Below are 20,447 nucleotides of genomic sequence, written 5' to 3' on the forward strand. Positions count from 1 at the left end.
AATCGCGTGTCGGGTCAGGTCGAGGCCCGGCACTGCACTCCGCGCCGGGGAACGCGCGTGCCGAATCTGAAGCTGGTGGGACGAACGGTTCTCGAGATACGCAGATTACAGACAGACAGACACGCACGCACGCAGAGACTTCTCGCATTTATAGATAGATTATTGAAGATGGACGGGAAACGGGGAGAGAGAGACGGGGAAAGACATGCAGTAAACGGGAACGGGACTTGAACCCGCGAAGGATGCGCTGTCAGGCTTCAATATAGCCTTCCAGGCCCATGCACAATGTAGTGGCCATACGATAAATCAGCAAAAACAAAGTCAATATTGGAAGTATACATTCTACCAAGATGAATTATCCAGGTTAACTAACGTAAAACTATTACCAGCTTCTAAATACATAGCAAAAAAAAAAAAAAAAAAGTTAGTCACTTGAGTTGGTGACAGTGGTTCAATAAGTTGGACATTGAACATTCATTCACGTGTGTCACATGCACAGTGTGAGGCTAGGAGGCATGAGATTGATTTGCCATCTGCCGTAGTGTTTTAGGTGAGTATCAGGCATCATTGAGCTTACCTGACAGAGGCTGTTATCTGTGTACATGCCTTCCAGCGCTTGGCTGACCCTGTCAATGCTGGCCTTCAATTCTGAAGCACAGAGAGAGAGAGAGAGAGACAAACACCCATCATTACAGTGGTGCACCTGGGGTATGGTTCAAACACAGATAGAAAGACACACACTGAAGTGTAGCAAGAAAGTCCTTGTTAATTTGTTGCCGCCATGATGTCAAGATGTGTGTTACTAGGCAGTGGCACATTTTGAGTTATAGTTTTCTTGTTTTCGTCACCTTAAAATATAGGAAAAGAAAGTGTAACAGCTGGGGGACTGCCCATAAGGTTCGTTAGTCCTACATCTCATTAGTCCGAATTTAGTTAGGTTTACTGAGGTTAGGGTTAGGGTTAGGGTTAGGCATAGTATTCTTAACAGATTCGGACTAATGGGCTGTCGGAACAAAGAGGTTTCGGACCAATGCCATGGCACCTAACAGCTCATCCGCACTGCCACCGAGCGATCGTTCCAACGGCGATGTTGCGTGAAAAACTGTCCTCATGTGGAGCGTCGTCCATTGCGTTGCGACGTAGCCTGAACCAATCAAATAAAAAATAATAATGAAAAGTGTTTGGGGTGCACGGGGCATGGCCATTTACCTCTATGGACATCGGCACGAAACCTCGCTCAAATAGAGACTGCGAGCGAAAAAAGGAGGGGTGGACGACGTCGCGGCACGGCGTGTTGTCGCTCGCGGTAGGTCAGGACAGTCTCATTGAAACAAATGTATTTTAATGAGATTTCATCGCTCGCGTCGCGGGCAGTTCGGATGGGCTGTTATAGTTGTGGCCTAGTGGAGTGTCATCCAGTCATTATGCACCACTGCCATTCCCATGACAGTAATCTCCGATATAATGATTATTTTCTAAATATAGAGCAATATCTGGACTATTCTTATTAACCACTTAAACCCTCAGTCTAGACTTAGTCAACTGGACCCGAGCTGGCTCTGTACTTGGACCGCTTCTTTTCCTGTACACCAAATCTCTTCTGCAAAAACAGACGATCCACAAGCAAAGATTGTCTGATTTTGTATAATGTTCCCCCCCAGAATATGGGTGCCAGGGGTTCAAGTAGTTAATAATAAACCACATTAAAGGTCTTATGACAAAACATTTTTGAGCGGTGCAAACCGCTCCTATATTTCACTTTCGGTTTACTTAGTTAAAACATATTAGCACGGGACGATTCTTTCATTCTTGATCGATTGGCTAGTTGAGTAACTAAACATTAGTTTTCGACCAATCAGAAACCATTCTACTCATGACGACATGTGTTAGCCAAACAGAACAGACCAATCAAATGCTGTGTTGTTCATGTTAATTTAGATCTGTCTTGGCCATTACACTTGCACTTGAGACCGGTTTAAAGTTCATGAAAGGTCCAGGCGTAATGGCCAGGTTGTTTCATATCCTGGACCTCTCCTAAACCTTAAACTAACAGATTGAACAACACACAGGATTCGAAACAGCAACCACGCTACATTACCCTTGCAGGCTATGATTACTGTTTCGAATCCTGTGTGTTGTTCAATCTGCCAGTTTAAGGTTGGTCATGCCAAGAAGTGCTGGGTTGCCCTCCTGTCTGTTTTCCCTCTGTTTTCCCTCTGTCTCCTAATTGCTTTATAACCCTAAAAAATGGCCAGGTTGTTTCATATCCTGGACCTAATGGCCAGGAAAGGTCAGACAAACAACTTGGCCAGGTTATTTCATATCCTGGATCTGACAGTTTAAGGTTTAGGAAAGGTCAAGGATATTGGGTTGGTCAGACCTGGTTGGTTGGTTGGTCATGCCAAGAAGTGCTGGGTTGCCCTCCTGTCTGTTTTCCCTCTGTTATCCCTCTGTCTCCGAATTGCTTTATAACCCTCAAGAAGCTTTATTTGGCTCTATGCATACAAACCCATTCAAGACAGCGGCCACACTTACATTACATTTGCAGATTATGGCCAGACTGTTTGTCTGAACCTGGTTTAGGAAATGTCCAGGATATTGGGTTGCTCAGACTTTTCCCTCTAACTTTGACTGACGGACAATGCCAAGAAGTGCTGGGTTGCCCTCCTGTCTGTTTTCCCTCTGTCTCCTAATTGCTTTATAACCCTCAAAAAGCTTTATTTGGCTCTATGCATACAAACTCATTCAAACTCATTCACACACACTGAATGAGTTTGTTGTGTGTAATGGCCAGGCTGTTTGTCTGAACGCTAAACAGGAACAGTTGTTTGTCTGATCTCCTGTCTGTTTTCCCTCTGTCTCCTAATTGCTTTATAACCCTCTCGTCAGTTGCACTTCTTCTATAATAATATAACCTACATTTTCACATTTTATATACTGACCAGGGGTTCTGGTCTGACGTAACATATAAACATGACTGGTTGCAAAGAAGATTTGCGCATGCTGTTTTACAGCATCCCCCATTACATTACAGTATTAATGATCATACATATGTGTCCCAATCTCCCCAGGAGCCAGTCATTGCAATTTTTTTCATTTTCATTTTTTCATTTCATTTGAAAGCTGGGGATCATAGCTACAAAATGATATATTGGTTGTGGAGATTGACCCAACAGTTTTGAAGATATGGCTTATAGAATGATGCCATGCTGAAATAGTACTTTTGAGATATTCAAGTTTTAAATAAATTTCTAACCTGCAATGACCTGACTCCGCCACATGGGGAGCAATCTTCAATTCAATCTTCAATTCAAAGAAGCTTTATTGGCATGAGAACACAAACGTTTACACAGTGGTGGAAAAAGTACCAACATTTTATAATAAAGTAAAGTATCAATTCTGCAATGTAGAATCACTCTGTTACAAGTAAAAGTCCAGAATAAAAAATGTACTTGAGTAAAAGTACAAAAGTATTGGTATCCAAATGTACTTAAAGTACCAAAAGTAAAAGTACAAAATGTTTGAAAATAGCAGATCTACAAGCTCACAACGCGTCGCACCGCAATGCGTTGTGAGCTTGTAGATCGTCTATTTTCAAATAGCCTTGGTATAACATAGGGCTAAAGTGGTTTATGTATGTTTTAAACTTTAGTTATTGCTCTCTAAAAAGATAATGCCACAACAGCATCTCAAGCATTATTGGGCTAAATGTAAAGACGCTACAGTGCGCCAACCGTGAAGCAGTTTAACCAATTTGCTACATACGTCTACACAAACGGTCAGATTACAAAGATAAATTGCTTAGTGAAGGCTCACAGATGTCACCATAGGGTACGCTCCAGCAGAATGTCCCGTAATGATCGTATTATTTAATGAGGAGCATTTTAATCCGATCGGTCGTCGTTTCCTTAAAAAGGTATTAATGTATCTAAGTGCAGTACACCTCGCAACCGATGGGGTCGCATGGCTGAAAAACAACAGAAAATGGCATCTGATCGGATTAAAATGCAGTTTATTAAACAATACGAAAGATACGGGTAATTCTGCTTGAGCGTACCATACTGTGACATCTGTGAGACTTCAGTAAGCACGTTATCTTTGAAATATGAAGGTTTTTGTAGACGTACGTAGCAAATAGGATTAACTGCTCAACACGAGGTTGAAGTGAACCTATTACGTGTGCAACAGGGCTAACTGTGCTAAATGTAGCATAATCAGTGTTTGTGTAACTTCAGCCAGAAGGATTATTTGACCTGATAATAAAACACAATCTACAGGCTTAACCGCCTCGCGTTGTGAGCTTGTAGAAGAGAGCAACAATAGAGTTGGGTCACGTTTTATTTGTTTATAGCCTGCAGCTAGCGCTGCAGCTAGCGCTAGCTAACGCTAGCTAGCGTTAGCCGTTAGCCACTCATAGCCAGTCAACCAGAATAGTCTACTCTAAAGTCAACTTTCCGACGGCGAGTGAACGATTGCATTCCATCCATGTTTTCTTGGCTGTCAATTTATTGTCCAAAAAAACAAACACCCTGAACGTTAGAATTAGATAGTTTAGGACGACACTGATCTATTCAATGCTAAGCTAACTCAGTGACAAAGGAAGCTTCCGCACCGGAGCATACGTCACAGACGTCTCCAGGCCGCTCCAGGATCATTTCACCAGCGTAGAAGAAGAAACAGCGGAAGTCAAGAACGGCGGAAGAATAATAAATAATAATACACAAAATCATACATTACGTGGTTAATAATTGTTCATTTGGAACACACGTGGCATTAAATTAATGGGATAAATACTGTGGGTTGCTTCGCTAAGTAATGGAGTCCCGATATTACCGCATTTGGCTACAAACGGCTAACAAAGGCTGGCTAGTTAGCATTTTAGCTAATATAAACTGGGAGGACTAACAGAATTATGTACCGATCTCTCACATTAATTAAAAAAAGTCTTATTTACATGCAGAGTTAAGCTCTGGCGTTTAAGTGAAATGTAGCCTAGATATTATGAGATGCTGTTGTGGCATAAAAAAAAAAGAGCAAAAAAAAAAAAAAAAATCATTTTGGCTACAGGGAATAATGACAGTCCCCGAGATGACTAGCTGCTGGGGGTGCTGGGACACATATATGAAAATCTATATTTCTTTTTTCGTTACGCTATTAAGGATCACATGCATAATGAAAATCGCCTTTGCACCGCTCACTTCGCACGGGTGCGATTTTTTATTTAGATTTTTTTTGTGTGTTTCCTGATCTCAATTACACAAAAGAATTGATCTTTCAACATTCAGTGGTTTTTCTGTAATCTGTAGTTTTTGCCAGACCCATGAAATGGGTAGGCCTACATAAGCAAATGTCGGTCCGGGTTTTCTATATAAAGGGTATATATGATGATGACATGATGATGACATGCCTACAAAAGGCATGATGTCATAAATGATGATGACAGACAGGGGGTCTGGCACAACCAGGTTGACCTGGTTATTATTACTAGGCTCAGAAAAGTGAGTTCATTTGCCTCTGGACGTACGCATCATCATCCACGGGAGGGTGAGGGTGTGGTTGTAGAGGAGGGTGAACTCAAAAAACGAATGGTAAATGGTGCATTGGACCGATGCAAACACAATATAAAGTAACAGCAAAGGTGATACACCCTCCCCTGGATAATGATGCGTACATCCAGAGACAAATTAACTCACCTTTCTGAGCCTAATTATTCAAAAGACTACAGATTACAGAAAAACCACTGAATGTTGAAAGTTCAGGATTTTTTTTTTGGTGTAATTGAGGTCAGGAAACATGAAAAGAATAAAATAATAAAAAAATATATATTTGATGTCATAAGACCTTTAATAACAATAATGTCTGAAATAGCACACCGTTTATGTTGTTTTCTGCTTCAGTCCTCCAACGCTGCAAGCAGCTCCTAACATGTAGTAGTTCCTCTTCGCTGACGCTGTGCGGGGCTGGGTGGGGTGAGAGGTCCTTGGGGGGTCTGCACTGGGTGAAGGGCTTGTAGATGGGGGTCCTCTGGCAACTGGAGACCAGGCCCTCCGCTGCACCACCGTCTCCTGCTGGAGAATGACTGACAGGGACAATACAAGAGGACGTCAGAAATAGGGATGGGACGATAAGCGATATTATCGTTTATTGTGATAAAAAAACACTCATGATAATCGTATCGTGGAGTTTTAATTTATCGTGATATCGCCCTCCGTCATGCACTGGGATCAATTCACCTTTTATTTACCGAGCTGCATATCCGATACCACTTAAACCCTCTTATAATTGGTAAAAGGTACTTATAATATACATACTTGATACCGTCTTTTTTCCACTCTATCAAATGTCTTTGCCAAAAAATAGCTGATCTACAAGCTCACAACGCGTCGCAACTCGGCTATTTTTTGGCAAATGTTCCACCCCAGGATAATGGATGTTGATTATCGCGATAATATCGTAAATCGTGATTTCTTTTGTCACAATAATCTTGATATGAAATTTTCATATCGTCCCATCCCTAGTCAGAAACATCTGTTGGTTGGTTTCCACAGGGGAACAAAATAATTATTATTAAGGGCACAGTCACACCTTTTGTCTACCTATGAGGGTGGATTTTGCCAATGCATTTCAATGGGAATGGGGTTTGCTGCCATTTGCGGATTTCTGCAAAAAAAAGCTCATTCCCATTGAAGTGCATTGGCAGAATCCGCCATCATAGGTAGAATAAAAGTGCAGTGTGTGACCATGCCCTAACTCAGACGCACAAATTGTGCATTTCATTTTATCCTTAACAGTTCTACTGCCAGATGTTATTATTTATTTATTGGGGCTGGTGCCAGCAAAAAGCAGCTTACCTTTGCGATGTTATAGAAAATTATCTATTGATTCTTTCTAAACTAATTCATTTTACAATGGACGCTCAAACGTGTACTTTGGCCAAACTGGCGGCAGAGGGCAGCCTTATGCAAAGAATTAATGTGAATTGGGCCGCTCCGCTTGCCATCCATTCAGAGCATAGAAATGCATTTTCTAGATCAGATCCACAGAAAACCGCCAGGAAGTGATTTGGGACTCCATTATTGCTAACGTGCGGTGGATTTTTGAGAGCAGCGTTACGGGAGATGTTTTTACTGTACAGGGCGGCGCGACCCCTCATCAGCTTACAGTCATCAGACAAGGTAAAAAGAACGAGCCGTATTTGCAACGAGCTGGGTTGAGTTAATATCAGCTGAAATGTACTCTCTGCACCAAATCTCTCTGAATGTTCACCTTTTATGACATTCCCAGAAGAACCGGGATTGCTAGCGTTGATGTAGTTAAAGTTGTGTCATCTTGCACAGCAATAAGTAAGCATGCATTTATGCGCATCTCCTGTTTTCTTTGCTCAGTATAACTCAATGGTTCTCCATAGAACCCTCAGGGTTCCAAAGGGACCCTTACAGGTCTGTAACTCTGAGAGTGTAAGAAAGGAACCATGGACCCATGTTCAATAGATCAACAAACAAAGGCGGCATGAGTGCTTCTGAGGGTTCCCAGGGTGATGACTACATTCCAAGTGGTGATGAGGCGCTCACACATTTAAAAAAGGATCATAATAGCGGTCCCATGGAGACAGGTTGGCTTCAAGCACACTCTTGAGCAAGGATTCAAGTTAAAAAGCCTTTTAACTCATTCTGTGCCTATCCCGAACATGTTCGGGATATGTTCAATCCAAAACAATTCTTTTTTTATTAATTGACTTACCCTGAGCTGCTTGTAGAGTCGTGGGTGGTCCTGGCTCGTCCTACGCTAGCCAGCTAGCCATTTTACATGGTCCGACGATATATTCCATTAAAAATGGTTTAAAATACATTTTTGAGACCCCCAATGTTCACCGAATGTTCAGCGCCGCTTCCGGAACGTAGTCCAGTGTGCCTATCCCGAACATGTTCGGGATTTTTAATGAAATGAATAAAATGATCCGAGGCCTTCTGAAGCCTGAGCCTAAATTTAAAATCCAGTGGTCCAAATCCTGGGGAAGCCATGCCGGCCGTGAGCCGCGAACGTAGCCGCGAATCGCCGCCGAATCCAATGAAAAACCACATCTTTGGAGGCCCATATCTCTGGATTGTGTTTTTAGGGATGTGGCGCGAGGTTTATTTACGGCGAAATCGCCGAAAAATGATCTTTAAAATGACAAAATGGGAATAGCTATTCTGTTAGCATTATCATCCGGGACCTTTCCATGACGTGCACGAACGTGAGCACGCGCGTCACTGCAACGTGAGTCCCCGGATGCTAATGCGCTCGCCTATGGGAGAAAGCCTGGCATTCTTTGGCGCCATCTAGGGGCTGGCACTGGTAGGGTTAACAGTTAGACAGGGCTATTACATATTTACTCTCTCTCAAGAGTTATGTGGGTCCTTGAAATGAAAAGGTTCGAGAACAACTCGAAGTTGTGTCTCCAACAGGAGTCCTTCCTACCTGGTGTCTTCGGAGAGGCTTTCTGTGGGGGGCTGACTGGGGGGTGTTGGTGAAGAGGCCTGCAGCTCCTCGGCTGGGGATGCACTGGTGGGCTTGGTGGTGGCGAACTCCAGAACATACTGCAGCATGTCAGCCAGGGGGTACTTGGTGGGCCCAGAGCCATAGTTTCTGTAGCTATGAATGGTAGACATGGATAAGGTTAGGAGTGAATAATAAGGATACATATACCATAAAACAGGGGTCTTCAACAGGCACATGCACACCAAAGCCCCTGGCCCAACACCACACCACACCACTCCACACTGCCCACTTGTGCCAGGTTTTCCACTACAAGGACCTGGGTAGAGTGGTGTGAAAGTGGTACTAAACGTGGTACTAAAAAGTATCCAATCTAGAGTAGGTCTGAGCTAGGCCAAACAGGGCCAAACACTTCATAATGACTGATCACTCACTGACTTTTCATTTAGACCACCAGGATATAGTTGTAATACATGATAATAGATTCTATTGTGTTATAACCACTATTATAATCTATTATAGTGTATTTTAATTATCATAGTAATATATTAATACTTTATAGTGTATTATAATCACAGTTATAATCCATTATAGTGTATTATAATTTAGTTGTAATACAAATGTATATTTATGTTATAATCACAGTTAAAAGGGTCAATTTGTTTCTTACCGATAGGGGTACTTTTGTGTAATGGAAAATGTAGATATCTTTATGCAGTGCGGTGTGGTGTGGTGTAGTGTGGTGTGGTGCTAAAGCTGCAGTCGAAAAGGGGTTCAAGACATCAAAGGGGGCTCGAGCCCCTGCCCTTTTATCCGTCAGTAAAGGGAGCGTGTCACTGTTACTACATCTCATCTTTTTGACACCCGACTCTAACCCTCTAACCCCTAACCTTAACCTCCGTGGAGTGAGTCGCTAACCCTCCGGTCGAAATGATGGGCGTTCGCAAAAGCGAGATTTCCCCGTCAGTAAAAAGTTACCTTGCTCGACCATGAATGCAGTTTTTGCTAAGGTGGAAGAAATGCAAATGCCCTCTTTCCATGCCATACCTGAAGGCAGCATCTTATGTTGAAATCAAGAAATGTGTAGAAATCAAGCATCGAAAATAGCTGACCTCTGCTATTATAGTCTGCTATTTTCGATGTTTTCACCAAAAGGCCCTTTTCGAAATTTCAGCCCCTGCCTCTCTAACATTCTCTGCATGTCCCTGGTCTTCAACGTTTTCAGGCCAAGGACCCTTTGTTGAGAGAGATGAAGCAGGGACCCCCACAACCTTTTCATAGATTCCATATAGTTTCATTGTTTGACAGCGCAATCATCAGTGTATTTTGGATTCATGTCAATTTGTGTTTTCAGATATTTAACCATTTAGCCGTCATTACCTAATAAACTTGACCTTTCACTCTGTACTTAAGCCCTTTGCACACAGGACAGTTGCGTTTTTTTCGTTTGCGGCATGAATAAAATGCATTGGATTTGGTGTGCAAGGCTGTGCGGAATCGGCGCTGCGAATCCAAAAAGGAGTCATAAAAGGAGTGATGAGTTTTTTACCGCATGCGACAAGACGCACGAATCGAACTGGTTTCGATCGAGAAAAAAACGCACGGCGGCAGCCACTCGTCGCACGGCTGATTCGGAGCCGGTGTGCATGAGGTCATAGAGAATCATTGTTTTCTTTTCAAAAAATGATATTGTCCGTTTTATCCGTGCGGATAAACGCGCCTGTGTGCAAAGGGCTTTATTCTGCTCTTTTTCCCCTCTACACAAAACCTCTTTGCCGAAAATAGCTGCGAGGCGTTGTGAGCTTGTAGATAGGCTATTTTTGGCTAAAGTTCTCAGAATTTGGACACTAGGGTTCAAGTGGCTAATATAAAAATCAAACCTCGGTTCGAAGTGAAGCGATGAATCTTAGTAGCAGAGGAAGCAAAAACAGCATATGGATATTTTAGGGGTTTTCTAGGTAGAATCTCCTTTAAAGGAGTAGTTCACCCTTTTTTTCTATTGATTACTCATGCCATGGAGAGTAGAGTTCAATAATATTTTTAGTTTTTTGTCACATTCCTAAGACATAAATGTGATAACAATAAATTTACCCCCATTCATTTCGGATGGTGACCCGTTTCGAAACGGGTCACCATCTGGAATCAATGGGGGTAAATTTACTCAAATCAAATTTTTGTCTTAGGAATGTGACAAAAACCAAAAAATAGTATTGAACTCTACTCTCCATGGCATGAGTAATCAATAGAAAAAAAGTCATTTTGGGGGTGAACTACTCCTTTAAGTGTTCTACCTATCTGTGTATTTGGCCATCCTTTGTTTTAATACTGTTTCTTTCTTTATCCCTGACCAGTCTTTGTGACCTACTATATTTTCCCGACATCTTTCTGGTGGTGTCGTACATCTGTTTCATGTTTCCGTGTCTTGTTGCTTCCTCTGATTTAGTCACAGTGGCTTCTGTCTACTACAGAATGGTGGCATATTGCTAGGTTGTCAATGTATGTCCTCTTGTCTGCCTTAATGCTCCTCTTTATCGTTCATTATAGTATAACTGTTTTTAATTATGTTCACTAGTTTAGTGGGCACTCCATGGTGTCTCAATAACTTCCAAGTAGTCTCTCTATGTCTATTTCTCAGCTGGTGTACAGTTTTCCTGATCTTTATCCCTGATCAGTCTTTGTGGCCTACTACATTTACCCGACATCCTTCTGGTGGTGTCGTACAACTGATAGATAAACCCTGAAGGCCAAATTATCATGTGAAGCTTGACCAATCCTCAAAGTATCCATTCATCTGACCGGGAGGGACACCGCACACATATTCTGGACGTACAGGACAGATAAAGCCTATTCATTCTGAACTGAAATGACCATATATGGACATGGGACACACATTTTGCTTTTTGAAAAAGCCTATTCATTCTGGACTGATATTTTGCACGTACGGGACAGAAAAAACCTGTTAATTCTGGCCTGGAGTGACCATATATGGACATGAGGTAACATACATTGTGTTTTTGAAAAACCCTGTTCATTCTGGACTGACATCACCATATATGGTAATTAAACAGACATTCTGCTTTTGAAAAAGCCTGTTCATTCTGGACTGAAATGACCATATATGGGCGTGATACACACAAAGCCATTCATTGGAAGCGGTTTTCACCGCTTCAAAATAGGGGAAAACAAGTTTCTATCACACAAAGATTTGGAGGACCCCCAGTCTGGGACCCCCCTAGGGGTTCCAGACCCCCTGTTGAAGACCCTTGCTACAAGCATGCATGCTTGCTATAATGCATTATGTATATGCAATTAAAGAATAAATAAATACATACATATATAGAGAGAATTGAACATTCTTACTTTCATAGTACTCTAACATTGTCATTTATATATATTTTTTTTACCAAATTAAATTTATATTTTTACAAAATAGAAATGCAAACTGAATCGCAAACCCATGAACTAAGGATGAATATAGACAGAGGGATGTTTGTTCCTCAATGGAGAGCCATGTATCTCCTAAGACAGATCTTGTCCACAGCAATAGCCTAACTGAAAATAAATATTGGCCGGCCACGTTGCTCTCGCGTTTCAAACGGCCTCAGCAGTTCAACTCACCACTCAAGTTTCTGTTGAAGCATAGCGAGCTGGTCCTTCAGTCTCTTCACGTCCCCTCTCCTCCCGTGGGTCTGCTCGATATTCTTGTGAAGGTATCTGTACACAAGAATGGCCATTTAAAATACTAGAAACGTTGTTTCCACATTGTAACCAGTGGCAGAGACATGCATCTGTACTAGCCTTACATTAAGTCGCTCCTGTAGAAGTTTCTGCATTGATGACGTATAGGCTACAGGAGCGTCTTACAGCATAGACAGACAGGTCCGGAGTATGGTCTGCAAAACTGCTACTGCGGCTCTACACATGCACACATGCGAGACATATCTTCCGTACAAGTTCTGCAAGGTTTTTGCGACTTGTCCGGTAGCCTTGTTTAATGTATTAGTCCGTATTGTTAAATAAAATTAGTTTTTACCAAGTGTACAACTTTTCCTCGTTTGCTACAACGTTAGCTGCAACAGCGCCCGTTGGTGGCTGGAAGCATTATTGTGCATTCTTCCGTATACACTTACGTCATGTCCTTGTATGAGCGAATGGGGGAATGGATGAACGTCACGTGATAAGTGCAGCCATCTTTAACCAAACCAGAGATGCTAGATTTGGAAAAGACACACACTTGGTAAAAACTCATTTTATTTAACAATACGGACTAATACATTAAACAAGGCTACCGGACAAGTCGCAAAAACCTTGCAGAACTTGTACGGAAGATATGTCTCGCAAGTGTGCATGTGTAGAAGAGCCGCAGTAACAGTTTTGCAGACCATACTCCGGACCTGTCTGTCTATGCTGTAAGACGCTCCTGTAGCCTATACGTCATCAATGCAGAAACTTCTACAGGAGCGACTTAATGTAAGGCTACATCTGTACATAGCATTGTTGTTGTTAGCCCTTAGCACTGATTAGTGCTATGCTCTGTAGCAGCAAAGTAATGACACAGCACTCAACTAACTGCTCTCTTTGTCAATCGAAATCGCGGAGCTCTGCTCTGCAGCCCAATGGAGGCACGCTGGCAGCTGTGAGTGGGTGAGCCTTCCTACTGTAGCTGCCGCTGCCTGCGTCTGCCTGACGTTAGACGTTGAACACACAGAGACGTTGACAGAATGGAGATTAAGCCGAGGGCGACCTCTGGTGGTCGAATCGCGATTCGTTTTTAAAAAAATCGATTTTCACCGTCCCCCAATAAAATCGATTTAAATCGATTTTTTCGTAAATCGTGACAGGCCTAGTGCACAATGCTTGAGAAACACTGCACTAGTAGGCTTATATCTGAATTGTCGCTGGAGTAGCAGGAACGCTGCCGTCGCCACCCGCAATGTGGTGGCCCTCGGCTTGGTACCCTAGACATAATTCGGCCCTTGGCGAAAACTAATTGGGGAACCCTGGCATACAACAACGTTTGTGACGTGTGGCTGGAGACAGTTATAGGCCTATATGTGATTATGAAGAAGTTTACTGAGGTTTTAGACATATTTTAGTTTGTTCAACACAGGATATTTAAATGTAATATTTTGTTTTGTTTCGTTTTGTAAAAAAAAGTAATAGAATTATGTTCTTATTGCACTATTCTGCTCTTAATTTGATTTAGTTTGCATGGTTATTTTGTGGTACACTACTCATAAGCTTTGTTTTTAATTTGTTGATTCAGTGCTGCACTAAGTGATAGAATGAATAGAATTTTTTTTGGAGCGGTGAAAGCGCTCCCAATAGACAGGTATGTCTGTGGCTGGCTGGCTATGTGGCTGGCTGGCTGGCTGGCTGGCTGGCTGGGTATGTCTGTAGCCTGGCAATACCTTGAGTGGCCACACAAGTTAAAGGAGGGGCGCTGTTGTGCAGGCACAAACACACACGCACACACACACACACACACACACACACACACACACACACACACACACACACACACACACACACAGATTCACCGCTCCACTTCGAACCGAGGTTTGATTTTTTCTTAATGCCTTGCCAAAAGATCGGATCGGGAAAGATCGGGATCGAATCGGAAGCAATAATATTTGATCGGTATCGGATCGGGAGCAAAAAAAACGTTATCGGGGCATCCCTAGCCCAAAATGAACTTGGTGTTTTGGATATTACAATATATGCATATTTTGGAATTACACTCAAATCACAACCTCTGATGGCACCACCATCGGGCCGATTTTTGCAAAACGTTTTTGGACACTGCTCCTACAGATTTTGGCCTAAAATCATGCAAAGCGGTACACAGTATCTCTGAAGTCATGTCATCACCATGGATCTGTCCCATTTCCCATATTCCCTCCTGATTGGCTACGATTGCCTTCTAAAGTGCGTGTATGCGACGTGACGGTCGCTTATCTCCCGATTAGGGAGTCTTACTGGTATAGTTCAATTCTTATACATATCTTCGATCTCACTTGCCTGTATACACCATTTACAGTGGTATCCCAATCAAATATTTTCCTGGTTATTCTATTCTCTGGCATCTTTATTAGTCTATTCCACAAACGATTATGATACTGTTTCATTTCATGCCACACGGCTCCACTCCCTCGGCTCCTGTTATTTCCAATACGGGAGCAACTTAATAGAAAGTATAAGTATAAGAAAGTATTTTATAATAATAAATGAAAAACGGCATAAAGGAACTGCTTCAACTGGTATGATTCATCTATTTTTATCGCCACTCTCGCTCTCATGAATGAGTCCCAGTTTGTGTAAATGTAATGACTTAATGAGTGTCAGTGTGTCTATGGGGCCGCTGAGTACAGGGAGACCGCCAGGCGTATTGATTTCAGTGTTTGTCGTCTGAACAGACAGGCGGCGAAGCAGCACTCTAATTTGCCCATTAATTACGTAATATTCAACAGTCAACTGGCAACCTCTCTCCGCTGTCATATTATCTCACTGCTTCTTAAGGCATCTCCATACTTCGACCGAACCGAACCTTTCGGTTGAAAAATAAACTTTTTTATTTTTTATCTTTTCCGGAAAAAAAAAGCGTCGGATGTTCATACTTCACTCCTGTTCGGAGGTTTCGGGGGAAAAGCGTACACCACGCTGCGTGTGGTGTCGGAGGCGGCGAGGCGCATTGTGAGGAGAAAGAGAACAGGAGAAAAGAGAGAGAGAGAGAGAGACAACAACAGCAGCGACGGCGGAGATGGAAAAGTTGGAAGCGGTGGCACACTGTGGAGGTTATGGAGGAGGAGGAATACGAGGAGGCAGAGGAGGAGGAGGATTTTGCCCTGCTTTGTGCAGCTGAGGAGGAGGCGAGCACTGAGCACATCTAGCCGGCGGGGGTTACGGGGGTCCGAGCCACGGCTGGATGAACAGCTTTGGGATGCTGGTGGCCACAACACCGTCTTCTTGTGAACACACAAGTGATCCAACCGACCAATCACGTATGCCGTTTCACCCAACTAGATTTCGGCGAGTCACAACATCTCGTTGTGCAAATTTCAGAACTATTGTTCGGAGAAAAAGCATTCCAGAACTTTCGAGGAATTTCATTTTATAGTTGAAAAGGACCTTTTGACCGAAAACGGCGGTTTCGGTCAAAGTATGGACAGGGCTTTAGCAACCAACCAACCAGACAGCCAGCAGACTGTCTGCCTTTCTGCCTCTCTCTCTCTGTCTCTCTGTCTGTCTGTCTGTCTGTCTGTCTGTCTGTCTGTCACACATAGACATGACCCTTTTATCTGTCTGTAAAAACTGCCCTTTCCTACGCCTAAATGCATTTTTTACTATGGTGAAAGAAATGCAAACACCCTCTTTCCATGCCATACCTGAAGGCAGCATTCAATAGAATTGCCTGGTCAAAACTCTCCTGAGCTTGAATGCAGCATCTTATGTTGAAAGAATTGCCTACTCTGTGTAGAAATCCATGCCATTACGCCACATCTCCAGTATTGACTTGGTTATGCTTGGTTCACTTTGGTTTCACACACCGAAAATAGCTGACCTCCAAGGTCACAACGCGTCGCAGCGCTGTGAGCTTGGAGTTCTGCTATTTTCGGTGCTTCCACCAAAAGGCCCTTTTGGAAATCCCAGTCCCTGCCTCTCTAACATTCTCTGCACGTCCCTGTCTTTAACTGTCCTCTTACTTTTACCTGCGTATCTGTCCCTCTCTATCTGTCCCTCTCCTGCCTCCATCAGTGTGTATTTCCGTTTTCCTCTGTCGATGCTGGTCCATTTAGTTTACTTGAGTACTTAACTCTTTTACTGCTTTGGACGTTCCCGTTCGCCCCAATTTTGACGGTGGCGCGTTGCCAATATGAACGCTCGTTCTTTTACCTTGTCTGATGACTGTAAGCTGATGAGGGGTAGTGGGGTGTGTACAGTAAAATCTCCCGTAATGCTGCTTTCAAATCTCCACCACACGTAAACATCAATGGATGTTCAATTCACTTCCTGGCTGTTCTCTGTGGACCTGATTTCACATCCATTCCTTGCATTAGGCTTCCCCCTGCCGCCAGCTTGGCTAAAGTACACATATAATAGGTCCAATGAAAAAAAAAATCATTTGGAAATAATCAATAGATCTTTTTCTATAACATCGCAAAGGTAAGCTGCTTTTTGCTGGCACCAGCCCCAATAAATAAATAATAAATCTGGCAGTAAAACTGTTAATACATGTTTTGCGTATATCTGTGCTTTGCTTGAGTATTCGCCCTGTCACGATGGGCCATCAGGCTTTCGTGGCCCGGGGGGCCCAAGGCTCTGGAATGCCCTGCCCAAGGATTTAAGGCCACTTTAAACCGCTCCTAAAACATATTTGTATACCAAGACCTTTCCAGGCATGGAAAGGTCTGTGTCCTGTGTCGCCGCAAAATGGATAGCAAATCACCAGCACCATTAACTACCATACAGTCATCGTCGTCTCCAGACAGTGAATCACTATCGCACTAATTGCTCCAACCCCAAACAAAGAACATTGTCACTTGGAGCAGTGATGTAGCCACCACGGCACTGGTCCAAAGTCACCAAGTGCTCTGTAAGGGAAAGGCTGGCTGACAGGGAGACTGTGGTCAGTGTTAGTTCAGACTGGACACAGGCCCAGCCATTAGAGGCACTTCAGTCATGACATAGAGCTGAGAGAGAGACTGAGAGAGATGTATCCACCTCTTTCCGCGGGAATTTACTGGAGAATCTTTTGCACCACACTTCCGGTTAACAGCAGACATACAAGCTCACGTCGCGTCGCAGATGCAACCGTTGTGAGCTTGTAGATCACACTCGGCTGCGGCGCCGGAAGCTCCGTACAACTTCTGCGCAATGCACGATGGGATGTTGGAAAGTTGTGGATAGGGCTGTCACAATTATTACATAATCGTCTAATCGAAATTATTTGACATAATCGCGGTTATTTTTCATAATCGTCATAATCGTTTCTATGTTGAAAAATGTTCATATATATTTTTTTTAAGTAAAAAATATTGGAAATAGCAGATCTACAATCTCACAACTTGCGACACGTTGTGAGCTTGTAGATCGGCTATTTCCACTATCAATGTTGTTTTTTAAGTATAAAGTTGTCAAATATGTCAGTAATTTCTTTGTATATTTAGGTTATGTGTCCTATCTACCATGTGCAACTTCAAAGCCTAAAAGCCAAACAGAAATGTAATAGTCAACGACAAAAACACAATGAAATCGTTTATTTGAGTGACAATTAATTGTCATGTAAAATGTCATAATCGTGACAGCCCTAGAGATGAAAAAATAAGAAGGAAGTCATAAAAGGAGGAAAAAGAAGGAAAACAGAGTGATGAAAGAGAATCAGAAAAGAGAAAGAATGACTGCATAAGAGAGAACAGGTCTCTCTGTCTCTCATATGTGTGCATGATGCTGAGCCTTGGTGATATTGACACGGAATAACCTCCAGGGGCAATTTAATAAAAATACCCAGCGATCGTGGCCGGAATCAATACTAAATACCTAAAGTTGAGGACGTCGAGGGGCTTAACCCATTCAGAGCGGGTACACACTATTGTGTATCATTATTTTATGCTTTAACTATTGAAAAATAGCAGATATACAAGCTCACAGCGCTGCGAGCTTGTAGATCTGCTATTTTTGAAAAATCATGAAAATTAGAATTTTGACCCGATTCTATAAGTGTCTTTTGAATCCTTCTAAGGTTTTTTTTTAAAAACCTATGTTTCTATGTCAGCAATCTGGCCAGCCATCGTCAAAGAAAAGGTCCTTTTCACTTAACTGGAGCTCAGTTAGTCTGTTCTTGAGAGACTACTATGTCAGTGATTCTCAAACTTTTTCATGTCAAGGACCCCCAAACTGATATTTATTTGGCCACGGACCCCCATCTCAAAATATTTAGTTCCAGGGACATCCCCCAGAAGCAAAATTTGAGTTACAAACGTTTGCTTTAAAAATACATATATTCAAAGATTTTCACACATTTTCACGACTTTTTCAAAAATAGCAGATCTACAATTGAGCTTGTATATCTGCAATTTTTTCACTGGCTAAAGCATTCAATAATTCTAGGCCTAAATTAAAGATGAAATGCTTATTCACATCAGCCATCGCAGAGGTGGATCCATCCCATTTGTTTTGAACGTGAGCGCGAACGTGAAAAACTCATGACATATTGATGCCGCTGCGCGCTCCGACTGGCGCCCGCCTCAGCGCCCACCTTGACACTGTCTTTGATAAGTCGGCAACCCCCGCCACCCCTCCCCTGCTTCCAGAAGATTTAGACTGCAATTAAGAGCCCGCAAGCATGACATCAGATATTCCGTGATCTCACCCCTGTATTTTTCACCACTCAGACGGATAGCCGGGTTTTGGCTGATGAAACCATAGTGTAAATGTCTTATTCTCTACGATATTTCATATCTAACATAATTTCATATTGCAGATCTTATAGTATTATCTCACGGTACTTACTTTCTGATATTCTTTTCAGGATGACTGTAATGGTCTGATTCATTATCCACCAACCTGACTCCTGCATCACTCCAGCAAAGAACACAGCTGCCATCTCTTGTCTAAACCAGTGTTCCTCAAATGGGGGTACGTGTACCCCTAGGGGTACGCAGGGGTACTGCAGGGGGTACGCAGGGAAACTAGAAATGGGAATATGTATTTTACTGTTATGGTTAACTCATGGGATGAGATTAAAGAATGGAGGTCCGCACACAGCTCAATGCTCCACAGTGTTTATTTAAAACATAAAGTTAGACGACGTTTCGGCCATCAGCTGGCCTTCATCAGGTGAAAATCATTAGTCTTTGTCTTCCTTTTATAGGATAGAGAGTCACATGACATATCACATGACCATACTATTTTCAGTATACCATATAGTGAATACAAAGTTACATAGAAAAGGTACCACCACATAATATTTTTAGGATGTTTTTAGAACAGTGTTTTACAATTTTGACCTGACCTGAAGTACACAACTGATTTTAACTTTAAAAAACTGTTTTAAAAAATTGTAAAACTTGTAACTTAAAAAATATATATATATTTAAAAAAAATTGTAAAACACTGTTCTAAAAACATCCTAAAAATATTATGTGGTGGTACCTTTTCTATGTAACTTTGTATTCACTATATGGTATACTGAAAATAGTATGGTCATGTGATATGTCATGTGACTCTCTATCCTATAAAAGGAAGACAAAGACTAATAATGATTTTCACCTGATGAAGGCCAGCTGATGGCCGAAACGTCATCTAACTTTATGTTTTAAATAAACATTGTGGAGCATTGAGCTGTTGTGCGGACCTCCATTCTTTAATCTCATGTCAACCTGAGCCCAGCACCAGCACTTGGAAAGGATGTGCGCATCATCTTGTTCTTTTAACTCATGGGATGCCCACGAGGTGTCTACGCGCCAATCTCTTTGATGTCGCTGGAGGCCCACAACGTTTTGACGTGTTTGCTGTATTTACAGAATTAACTTTAAATCTCACCGTTAGGTTGGGGCTACGCATGGATGTAGCCCATTAGCCGCTAGTCGCTTCGAGTCGACGCTGAGAGCATCGCGCGGCCGTTTTTCTCCATATACTCCAATGCATTTCCCCATCTTTAACGCCCTTTATCTCTGATGTTTGTTTTATGGCTAAAACTGTGCAAAATGTCCAAATTTTGATCGGCAATGAACAGTTATGATCAACACTGGTCCATACAGAAAGTTACACCTCCGGAACAGCCTGATGTCAACAATCAGCCCCGCATAAGGAGATTCCGAATGTTTCGCGCCGGTTTGGGAAAACCGTGCGTCGGGTCGGGTCGAGGCCCGGCACTGCACTCCGCGCCGCAGCGGGGAACGCGCGTGCCGAATCTGAAGCCGGTGGGACGAACGGTTCTCGAGATACGCGGATTACAAACAGACAGAGAC

At 42.6% G+C, this 20,447-nt stretch overlaps 1 protein-coding gene across 1 annotated transcript in view; it reads right to left on the bottom strand.

Annotated features, from left to right (window-relative positions):
* Positions 1–20,447, bottom strand: part of usp28 (ubiquitin specific peptidase 28) — a gene marked incomplete at both ends in the record, with an annotated part of 65,245 nt that overhangs the window by 25,350 nt on the left and 19,448 nt on the right. The window contains 4 exons of the mRNA XM_080748703.1: positions 578–648; positions 5,874–6,079; positions 8,461–8,634; positions 12,097–12,192. Of these exons, the coding sequence (XP_080604829.1) occupies positions 578–648; positions 5,874–6,079; positions 8,461–8,634; positions 12,097–12,192 (547 nt within the window). The remainder of the gene's footprint in view (positions 1–577; positions 649–5,873; positions 6,080–8,460; positions 8,635–12,096; positions 12,193–20,447) is intronic.

Source organism: Nannobrachium achirus (assembly GCF_963921795.1).
Source record: "Nannobrachium achirus genome assembly, chromosome: 19".
Taxonomy (NCBI): Eukaryota; Metazoa; Chordata; class Actinopteri; order Myctophiformes; family Myctophidae; genus Nannobrachium; species Nannobrachium achirus.